This window comes from Sciurus vulgaris (assembly GCF_902686455.1).
Source record: "Sciurus vulgaris genome assembly, chromosome: 7".
In the NCBI taxonomy this organism is placed as follows: Eukaryota; Metazoa; Chordata; class Mammalia; order Rodentia; family Sciuridae; genus Sciurus; species Sciurus vulgaris.
In genome coordinates this window covers 127184908-127194976 of record NC_136467.1, presented here as the reverse complement: position 1 = coordinate 127194976, position 10069 = coordinate 127184908, and the positions used below count along the sequence as shown (strand labels likewise).

The 10069-nt window shown below is 38.6% G+C and overlaps 1 protein-coding gene across 1 annotated transcript; it reads left to right on the top strand.

The window, feature by feature from the left end:
• The first annotated feature begins 471 nt into the window (after positions 1-471).
• Positions 472-9937, top strand: LOC306665937 (tripartite motif-containing protein 26-like). Its single transcript, XM_079147595.1, has 7 exons — positions 472-948; positions 3873-3968; positions 4157-4387; positions 5117-5139; positions 6997-7112; positions 8554-8586; positions 9028-9937. The coding sequence occupies exons 1-7, from the start codon at positions 508-510 to the stop codon at positions 9717-9719; spliced, it is 1632 nt and encodes a 543-aa protein (XP_079003721.1). The 5' UTR covers positions 472-507; the 3' UTR covers positions 9720-9937.
• Positions 9938-10069: the final 132 nt, after the last annotated feature.

Sequence of the window (10069 nt, the reverse complement as noted above, 5' to 3'; positions counted from 1 at the left end):
GCAGAACATGAAGAGCAGACCAATTATTGAACCTAGTGGTTTCTAATATCTAACTTTCATGTTCTCAGTTCAGTGTTTAAATACAGCCCTAAATTATGTAATTCTTATTTTTTACTATTATTTGCAGCAAATATATTTTTACTGAGCTGATCAAAGAGCTATGCACAAATTCTTTAAACTCTTTTGGAAATTTATTTTCCCCAAATCTTCTAGAATACCCCCATACAATTACATCTCTGAGCACCCTTTGTAATGTTACACCAGAGCAAGCTGCCTGATATTCACACGCATTTAATTTTGCAGGCCAGAACTTGTCCTAACTAGTGTTCTGGAAGGAGCTTTGGATTTTGAGAAAAAAGGTGGGGAACAATCTGAACATAAAAATATTTTCTCACAGTTCCTTTTTGATGTTTATTAAACCCACAGTTTCCATTTTATCTTCATGTTTTCTTAGAAAGTGATTCCCTACCTCAAGAGAGAATTCTGCAGGTCCTGAGCATAGTGATCATGGCCACCTCTTCCCCTCTGAGAAACCTGGAGGATGAGGTGCTGTGCTCCATCTGCCTTGACTACTTGAGAGAGCCAGTGACCATTGACTGTGGTCATGTCTTTTGCTATCACTGCATCATTAAGGTCTGTGAATCTTCTAGGCAGCCATTATATTGTTCTCTCTGCAAGACAGCTTTTAAGAAAGAGAATATCCGCCATGTATGGCAGATGGCCAGTTTGGTGGAGAATATCTGGAGGATGAAAGTAGATGAGGAGAGGCAACCCACAGAGGAAAGATCACCTGAGCAAAGAGCAGAGAAGCTGTGTGGGCGACATATGGAGAAGCTACATTACTACTGCAAAGATGACCAGCAGATACTGTGTGTGATGTGTCGAGAGTCCCGGGAGCACAGACACCATGCTGCTGTTCTCCTGGAGAAGGCTGCACAGCCTTATCGGGTAAGAATCTAGTTAAACACAGGCCTGTTCTTGTAGCCAAAAAAGTTCCACCATTCCTTCAAGATAAGGTCCAATTTTTAAACCACTTTATTGAGGTATGATTGACATGTGGAAAGCTGTATATATTTAACGTGTACAAATCAATGAGTTTGGGGATAAGTGTACATCGGAGAAATCATCACCAACATCAAGGCCATAGACATATTCATCGCTTCCCAAATGTTACATTCATTCCCTTTATTATTATTATTATTATTGTTTGTGTGTGTGTGCGAGTGTGTTTGGTAAGGTGACTTATCATGTGACTTGCCCATTTTGTAAATTTTAAGTATACAACACAATTTTGTTAGTTTTAGACATTATGGTATATAACAAATCTCCAGAAGTTATTTATCTTGTTATAAAACTTTGTTCCCTCTGACTTCCATTCTTCCTCCACCTGCTTCTGGCAACTACCATTCTGTTCTCTGCTTATGAGTTTGACTATTTTGGATTCCATGTACAAGTAGGACCTTGTCATATTTGTCTCTCTGTATCTGGCTTATTTTACTGGGTGTAATGTCCTCCAGGTCCATCCATGTCATCACAAATGGCAGGATTTTCTTCTTTATTAAGAATAAGTAATATTCCACTATATGTATATGGTACATTTTCTTTATCCATTCATCCATCAGATGATACTTAGGTTGATTCCATATCTTGGCTCTTATGAATAATGCCACAGAGAACATAAGAATGAAGCTATCTTGTGGAGATTATGAATATATTTCCATTGGATAAATATGCAGAAGTGGGGTAGCCAGATAATATAGTAATTTTTATTTTTATTTTTTGAGAAACATTTATACTTTTAAGAAATAATGGCTGTACCAATTTATATTCTGACCAACAAATGTATCAATATTCCCTTTCCTCCACATTCTTGCCAATACTTGTTATCTTTCTTCTTCTTTTTTAATAACAGCCTTTATAATGGGCATGATGGTCCAAATACTTTAGTATAGAAAGTTCTCAGGCCAGACAGGGTGACACACACCTCTAATCCCAGCAGCTCGGGAGGTTAAGGCAGGAGGATTGTGAGTTCAAAGCTAGCCTCAGCAATTTAGCAAGGCCCTAAGCAACTCAGTGAGACCCTGTCTCTAAATAAAATACAAAAAAGGGCTGGGGATGTAGATCAGTGGCTGAGTGCCCCTGGGTTTAATGCCTAGTACCAAAAAAAAAAAAAAAAAAAAAGTTCTTGGGGATTGAACCAAAGAGTGCTTAACCACTAAGGTACATTCCCAACCCTTTTTATTTTATTGTTTTTGAGACAGGGTCTTGCTAAGTTACTTAGGGCCTCACTAAATTGCTGAGGCTGGCTTTGAACTTGTGATCCTCCTGCCTCAGGATCCTGAGTCACTGGGATTACAGGCATGTGCCACCTGGTGGTGACTCCATTCTTGAATTTGTATCATAAAACTGGTTGTTTCTGTCTTGGTCTGCTCTGTTGTGCTATAACAAAATACTATAGACTAGGTAATTTATAATGAGCAGAAGTTTATTGGCTATTGGTTTGAAAGCTGGGAAGTTCAAGATAAAGGTACCAGCGTATAGTGTGGGCCTTCTTGCTGCATTAAAACACCATGAAGGCATCAGCATCACAAAGGGGAGCGGGGGTGGGCAGATCAAACTCACCTTTTTATGAGGAACTTATTCCAGTGATAGCAAACCCATTTACATAAAAAAATGGCATCAATTCATTCACGAGGGAAGAACCCTTAAAACCAATCACCTCTTGGTGTGATGGTACTATCTCTTGGCATGAAGTACCTCTTGGCATGAAGTACTATCTCTCCACACTGTTACAGGATTAAGTTTCCAACACATGAACTTTGGGGAAACATTCACACATACCAGTTTACACAGCTTTTATAATAATAAGTCTATCCCAATGCCTGAATGTATTGGTTTTTGAGCCATTTGTTTCAGGTCTCAATCAACAATATAGATTATCAGCATGTAATCATCTTCAGCATGTAATCATCTTAAAAATATTTTTGAAGATAGTGTTTTTTAGTGTAAATATCCTGTATAAGTTTTTGCTCAGAATTTAATCTCAGGGAAAATATTTTTACTGACAGACTAGCATGTTTTCTCTTGCCTGTTAAAGAAAAATGAAGCAACTCATTGTTTTCCTTTTCTCCTTGGCTCACAGGAGAACCAATTTAATCATTAAAAACAATTTAATCATTCTTTACATAATTTGGACTTAGGATATGATATAGTTTCAATATGGTTTAAGTTTTCCCCCCAAGGGTTCATGTGTTGGGAGCTTGGACCTCAAGTGTGGCAATGTTGGGAGGTGGTAGACTTTTAAGATGTCTGGTGGTTTGATCTCTCACACATGTGCTGCTGCCATTGTGATACTATCACCATGAGGTCCTTATCAGAGCTGGGCTAATGCCAGTGCTATGCAATTGAACCTTCAGAATTGTGAGCTAAATAAATCTCTTTTTTAAATAAAGAAATCCAGCCTTTCATATTTGTTATGGTAATAGAAAATGGGCTAAAACAGCATATATACTTTCCTTTACTTTTTGTATTTATTTTCCTCTTTTTTCATATTATTAATGGATTTTTATTTGAATCATCTGCATTTTGGTGGGAAAGAACCTTCTAAATATGAATAAAAACTGTAATATAAGTCTTGATAGTTATTGTAATGATAATATATTATTCCTTTATTTCACTTTTAAGAAACTGCTTATGATTGTAGTATATAAGGTCAAATGCAGTCTGATTTTACTATGGAATCACTTTGCATCTCCCTTTTATTTTTAGGTCATTTTCATTTTTTTTTTTTGAGGTACTGGGGATTGAACCCAGGGCCTTGCAAGATGTCATTTCCATCTTCATCTTGAGATTATTCATGTTTATTTCCATAGGGTAAAATTCTAAATCATCTGAAGATTCTGAAGGGAGACAGGGATAGAATTCAGAATTTTCAGTCTACGGGACAAGATGAGATTCAGGACCTGCTTGTAAGAGAATACACAGAAGAAGAATGTTCAGTGGGAGAGGGGTGTTTGTGATTTGGGAGGGGATGAATGGGGGTGGGTAATTGAAGGGATTTCTGTTCTGAATTCATCCCCAGAAAATCTCACACATGGTTCTAGTGTTCTCTGACCTCCCAGAAGAAATCATCACTCTCTTTCTGCATTTACTGTAGACAAAATTCCAGGGCCACAGGCAAGATATTATAACAGTGTTTGAACAGGGCCATCAGTTCTTGAGAGAAAGGGAGCAGTTCCTGTTGGACTTGCTGGTGGGGCTAGAGCAAGAGCTCACAGAAGGGAGGAGCAGCCATATCACTAAAGGCTCTGAGGAGATGGTCCGGCTTGGGACTCTGATTTCTGAGTTAGAGAAGAAGGTTCGGCAGCCAGCACTGGAACTTTTGCAGGTGAGAGACCAACTAAATTGCAGATAAATCCTTTTGACACAAACTGCAGTGTGGCCACTGTGTTAGCAAGAGATTTGGAGCAGGAGTAAGGAGAGCCAAGGGTTTATTCTAATTTACCGAGTCTTTAATAAGTCAACCAGCCAGACAATAGGTTTAAAACCCAAAATTGCAGGAGACTGTACTGTTCCCTTTTCTTGTAAGGGGTGGGGATGGATTGGTTGGCTATAGAGAAATGAATGTGATAACAAACATGGTGTATGTGTGGGAGGTTGGTGCAGGTGCTGAGGAAGATATGAATAGGGAGATAGATAAGAAAACATAAGGGGACAGAATGAGGGAGCTACCTTTCTGGAGGAGTCAGTTTAAGTGAAAAAGAAGTTGAAGGGAAGAAGAGGCAGGTAAGATGGGACCAAATGAACAGAGGTCTTCCAAGGCAGGCTGAGATTTCAGTTTTAACCTGATAGATAATAGTATTCTTATTATCTCTCTGTAAATCGAAAAAAGTTTCCTGGTGGGAAGAATGTAGAACTTAAAAGGGAGGAAAGGATGGACAAGTATGTATCCCTATGAACTGCTTCTGCAATGGAGAGCAGAACAGTTTCAAGCCCATCAGATTTACTCCCTATGTGGTCCTGCTGTGAACATGCTCCCCAGGGATCCCACAGGGACTGTTGATGGCACCTGAGAACATTCTTTCCGTGACAGTGTCTGTGTTCTTTTCCTTTCCAGGACACAAGTGATATAATAAGCAGGTAAGTGCTTCTTATTTTAAAACCACTTTGTTTTCTCTTCTTTTAATTTATGAAGATTTTACAAGGGCTAGAGGAGGATCTTTCAGAAGGAAGAGAAATTCTGGTAGCAAAAGTTGAAATGTATTGCTTGAGACCGGGGAGGCAGTTCTAGAAAAATTATTGTCATGGAACATGTTAAGATGGTAATGGGCTGAGGGAGATATAAAATGGGAGGAGATTATAGAAGAATATTAGAGTATATTTAGAATCCACCTCTGTTTCTAAAACTTAGTTTCCTTTTTTTCTTTAATTCTTCCCTGGTTCTCAGTTGCAACTTCTGGCTGCAGTTTTCTCCATATTCTGTAGAGCACATTTCACCATCAGATCATCCTCCATGCTTGGTTGTGATGGTTTCCTGTGCTCTGACTGACTGTAGGAAGAGGACACTCCTATGGGTCACAGGGATGATGACTCTCTGGCATTAGGTCTGCAGAAATGTCTGTTAAAAACAACATTAGGGCTGGGGATGTAGCTCGGTGGTAGAATGTTTGCCTGGTAAGTTTGAAGCCCTGAGTTCAATCCCTGCCAAAATCAAAACAACAAGGACAACAAAGAAAATTTTGACAACTTTCACAGTTACCCATGATACACAGAAGCCTTGGACAGAGATTAAAAGTCATGCATTTTGATAATGTGCAGCTCATCTCCAGAGTCATCCTGGACAATTTGCATATACTGAGCATGTACTGTGGGCCAGCCATTAAGTAGAAAGGAGGGTAATGAGACAGGTTACAAGATCCTGGTGGGGAAACTAAACAGACATATTAAAGAAAAATAATTATGAAAGAAAGCAGGGTGACAAAAAGTAGGTGTACTTCTTGCCTTAAAGTGTGCTGTTTGCTATTAGTAAACTTTCCTACTTTCTGTATTTTTTATGTGCAGTGTAAAATTTGGTTTTGTTTCTTTTCTTTCTTCTTTTTGTTGCTGTACTGGGAACTGATCCCAGGGGGCACTGTACTACTGAGCTACTTTTAGTTTTTAACTTTTTTTTTTAATTTTAAGAAAGAGTATGACTAAGTTCCCCATGCTGGCCTCAAACTTGTGACCTCCTTCCTCAGCCTCCTGAAGTATTGGGATTGGGTATGCATCACCATACCCAACTTCATTTTACATTTTGATGTTTTTTTCTGTATGATCTTTAAGGAGAGTTATGTTTTAATTGTGGATTATAATCCTTAGGTAATGTAAATTATCTTTTGTTGTCTTATTTAATATTTTTCTGCCTTGAATTCAATCCTATCTAATAATAAGATCAAAACCTCAGATTTCTTTTATTTTGTAGTTAATATATATCTTTTTCCAGCTTTATCTTAATTTTAATGGTTGAGGGTTTTTGATTGTTTGTTTGTTTGTTTGTTTTGGTTTTGGCCATTCTGAGGATCTAACCCAGGGCCTTGTGCATGAGATGCAGGCACTTAACCACTGAGCTACATCTCCAGCCACTTTTTTTTTCAATTAGAAACTTTAAAATTTTTTAAAATTCAAATCTGAACCTTAATTTTCTTTATCAGGTGTATATCCTCAAGTAATTTCTTTAGAAGTGTAATGTTGGTAGCATGTTTTAAAGAGTTCCAATGTAGAAAATGGCTCTTTCCTTTTTTAACAAAACCCATAAATGATATATTGATGGGTAGAGAATGCTTGGGCTGTGGCCCTATCTTCAGAACTCTCTAAATTTTATCCTTTGGCTCGCAAGTTGGGACTGACCCCTTGGAGTGTTCACTAATTGTACTGTTACTGGTATGCCTTTTTATGTGGTGACAGGGGCCATATGTGTCTTTCTTCCAGTGGTTTCCACTGTGATTTTACTTTCTCCAGGTACCCCAGGAAGAAGTTCTGGATTGAAAAACCCATAAGTCCTGCAATCAAAAAGCGGGCAGAAGAATTTTCTGATAAAATTCTTTCCTTAGAGAAAGGACTGAGAGGATTCCATGGTAAAGGAATGGGTGAAGGAAGGGGCTCTGTGCCTAGAAACCTTTTTCTTGATATGTTTCCTTGGGTTTTGATTCTGGCCTTAGCTTGTTAGCATTCCTTGCTCTTGTAGAGGTCACTCATACCAGACAGGGGTATTGGAGTGGGAATTTAGTCCAAACCAGGGAGTCTTTGTTCATGACAGTCAAAAAATGTTACCTAGGCTAAGGTAGAATGATCATAAATGGGTCCTGGAGTTGATTAAAAATAATGACATCTAAAAAAGGCGAAATATTGAGAGGCAAGGAAAATGGTGTGACGGTTCCTTAAAAAAAAAAAAAAAAAAAAAGAAAAGAAAAGAAAAAAGAATTGCCATATGATCCATTAATCCCACTTTTGGATAAATATCCAAGAAGTGAAAGCAGGTTCACAAATAGATATTTGCATATCCATGTTCATATTCATAATAACAAAGAAGTGGAGTGACCCAAGTGTTAATCAGTGGAGGAGTAGATGAGGAAAATGTGTGTATACATACTTTGGAATATTATTAAACCACATGGGAAGAGATTCAGACACATGGATGAAACTTGAGGTCATTTTGTTAATTGGAAAAATCAGTCACATAAAGGACAAATACTGTATAATTACACTTATATGAGGTATCTAACACAGTCAAATTCATAGAAACAAAGTGGAATGGTTGTTGCCAGGAGGTGGTGGGGAGAGGACAATGAAAAGTTGTTATTTAATAGGTATAGACAGAGTTTCAGTTTTGCAAGATGGGAAAGTTCTAGAAAGTGGTTGCATGACAATGTAAATATACTTAACACTACTGAACCATACATTTACAAATGATAAAGATGATACATTTTACATCATATGTCTTTTACCACAATTAGAAATTTAAAAAAATTAAAAACAGATTGGCCTTTGTATATAGCCACAAGGCATTTTAAAAATAAAAACTGTAAATAAGTAGAACACTAGACTTGAGGGAAGGGAACAGGAAAAGACAGGAGGGAAGGGAAAGGGGACGTCCTGGGGACTGAACTAGAGCAACTTATATTCCATGCTTGCATAATTATACCAAAATTAACCCTGATATTACGTGTAACTAAAGAGAACTAATAAAGAAATTAACATTGGGAGAATGAATCTCACAGTTACATTTGATAGTAGAGAAAAGAGTGATTAAGGTCTCAGAGTTGAGGACCTTGTTAAACAGTAGAAAATATGGCCCAAGCACATTTTAGTGAAGCACCAGGTACTATAGGCAGATGTTGGGATGGGCACTTGAAAGAGCCACTTTTGAGGAGACGACTCTGGGTAAGTTCTCCCCATTTTAATTTAAGTTCTTATGGTTCCCTGTCACCTTTTAAAGTGGTATTAGCTAACAATAATAGAATTTGACCTAGAAAGAGGTGATGTCAGAATCGCTTACTATCTTTTCGTTCATTCCAGGAAAATTGTTGCGAGATCTGGAATATAAAACAAGTGAGTAGTTGGAAAGGATGATTTTTAAATTTTTGCTTCAAACAAAGTGAACTTTCTGACCCAAAATTGCAGTTTCCCTGTGAAGTTCTATTCCTTGTGGTTCACCTCTTTAAATACAAAGGTCTTTATGGTGGCTGATCTACCTAAATTCTTTACCTGACTTCCCAAATTTCAGACCCACACACTTTTGAAGAAAGATAATGATCCCTCTCCTCTTCTCCTCTCAGGTCTAATCACACTGCCTGTGTGCCCTTGGCTTTTCTCTTCACATTCCCTGCACCATCTAGATAGGGGAGCTAATGGTAGTAAGAGCACAAAGTCTGAGGCATTCTCTGCCCTGATCCCCAAAGGAGGCCATGTCAGAAGGGATCCAGAGCATGTGGGAAAGATCTCCTTCAATATCTTTCATGATGCCATACCCGTCTCCCCTTGTTCCCACAGTGAGGATCATCCTGAATTCTCAGACAGCCAATGGCTACCTCTCAGTGTCTCCAAATGGGAAAAGTATGATATTCACTGGCTTGTGGATGAACAAATATCAACATGGTCAGCGATTTGATCCTGAACCTGGTGTGCTGGGCAGTAAGGGCTTCACATGGGGTAAAGTGTACTGGGAAGTGAAAGTAGATAGGATCTGGTGGGGAGCAGAGGAGGAAGAAGAAGCAATGAAATACAGAGGTGGAGCCAGAGAGGTGTCTGGGAGCAGCTATCTTGGTGGGTTCATAGGTATCACTGATGGATACAGTTCTCCTGGATATAGAAATGAGAGTGAAGAGGTGGAGGAAGAATGGTCTCAGGAAAATGGAATATGGCCCAAATTCTGCCTAGTGGGGGTGGCAAGAGAGTCAGTGGTGAGAAGAGGGTTTCTGGCCTTCACCCCTGAAGAGGGATTTTGGACTCTACAGCTGTCTTCAGCAGGGGTCTACATATGTACTAGCTCTGAGCCTTTCCAGATATTGTCCTACTGTCCAAGGCAGATTGGCATTGCCTTGGATTATGATGGAGGGAAAGTCATCTTTACCAATGCTAGAACCCAAGAGTTTATCTATGAATTCTCATTTTCCTTCACTGGGAGGATTTTTCCTTTCCTGTGGCTTAACTGCATGAGATCTAGACTCACACTGAGACCCTGAGAGGAAACCTCCAGGGCATAGTCCTTGGTGTTTTCATTTATCCCTTTTCCTCCACATCATTGCCAACTTCCTACCTTGGCTAGACTGACCTGGATTTCTGAATCCTTTAGCTGACTGAAGCAGTATGGTAACATCAGGAGTCTCCTGCCCTCTCTGCTTTTTTTCTAAAAAGGATTGTATTTACTTAAAAGTATTTATTAAAGTGTATGCTATTATTAATCATTTTCTTTCATTGTCTTTGATTTAATCCTTATCATTGTCTGCCACTGAGGAAATGTATGTAACAAATGCCTGTGTCATGGGATTGCAACCTTTGCCATTAATGATAATTGATTACAATGTCCATATGG

What these genes read in the sequence shown, in the direction of transcription:
- LOC306665937 (XM_079147595.1), top strand. Translation starts at nt 508, where the DNA reads ATGGCCACCTCTTCCCCTCTGAGAAACCTGGAGGATGAGGTGCTGTGC. An exon ending in AGGCTGCACAGCCTTATCGG is followed by an intron (nt 949 to 3,872) that starts GTAAGAATCTAG and finishes TTATTTCCATAG; the next exon opens with GGTAAAATTCTAAATCATCT. An exon ending in AGATCTGGAATATAAAACAA is followed by an intron (nt 8,587 to 9,027) that starts GTGAGTAGTTGG and finishes TTGTTCCCACAG; the next exon opens with TGAGGATCATCCTGAATTCT.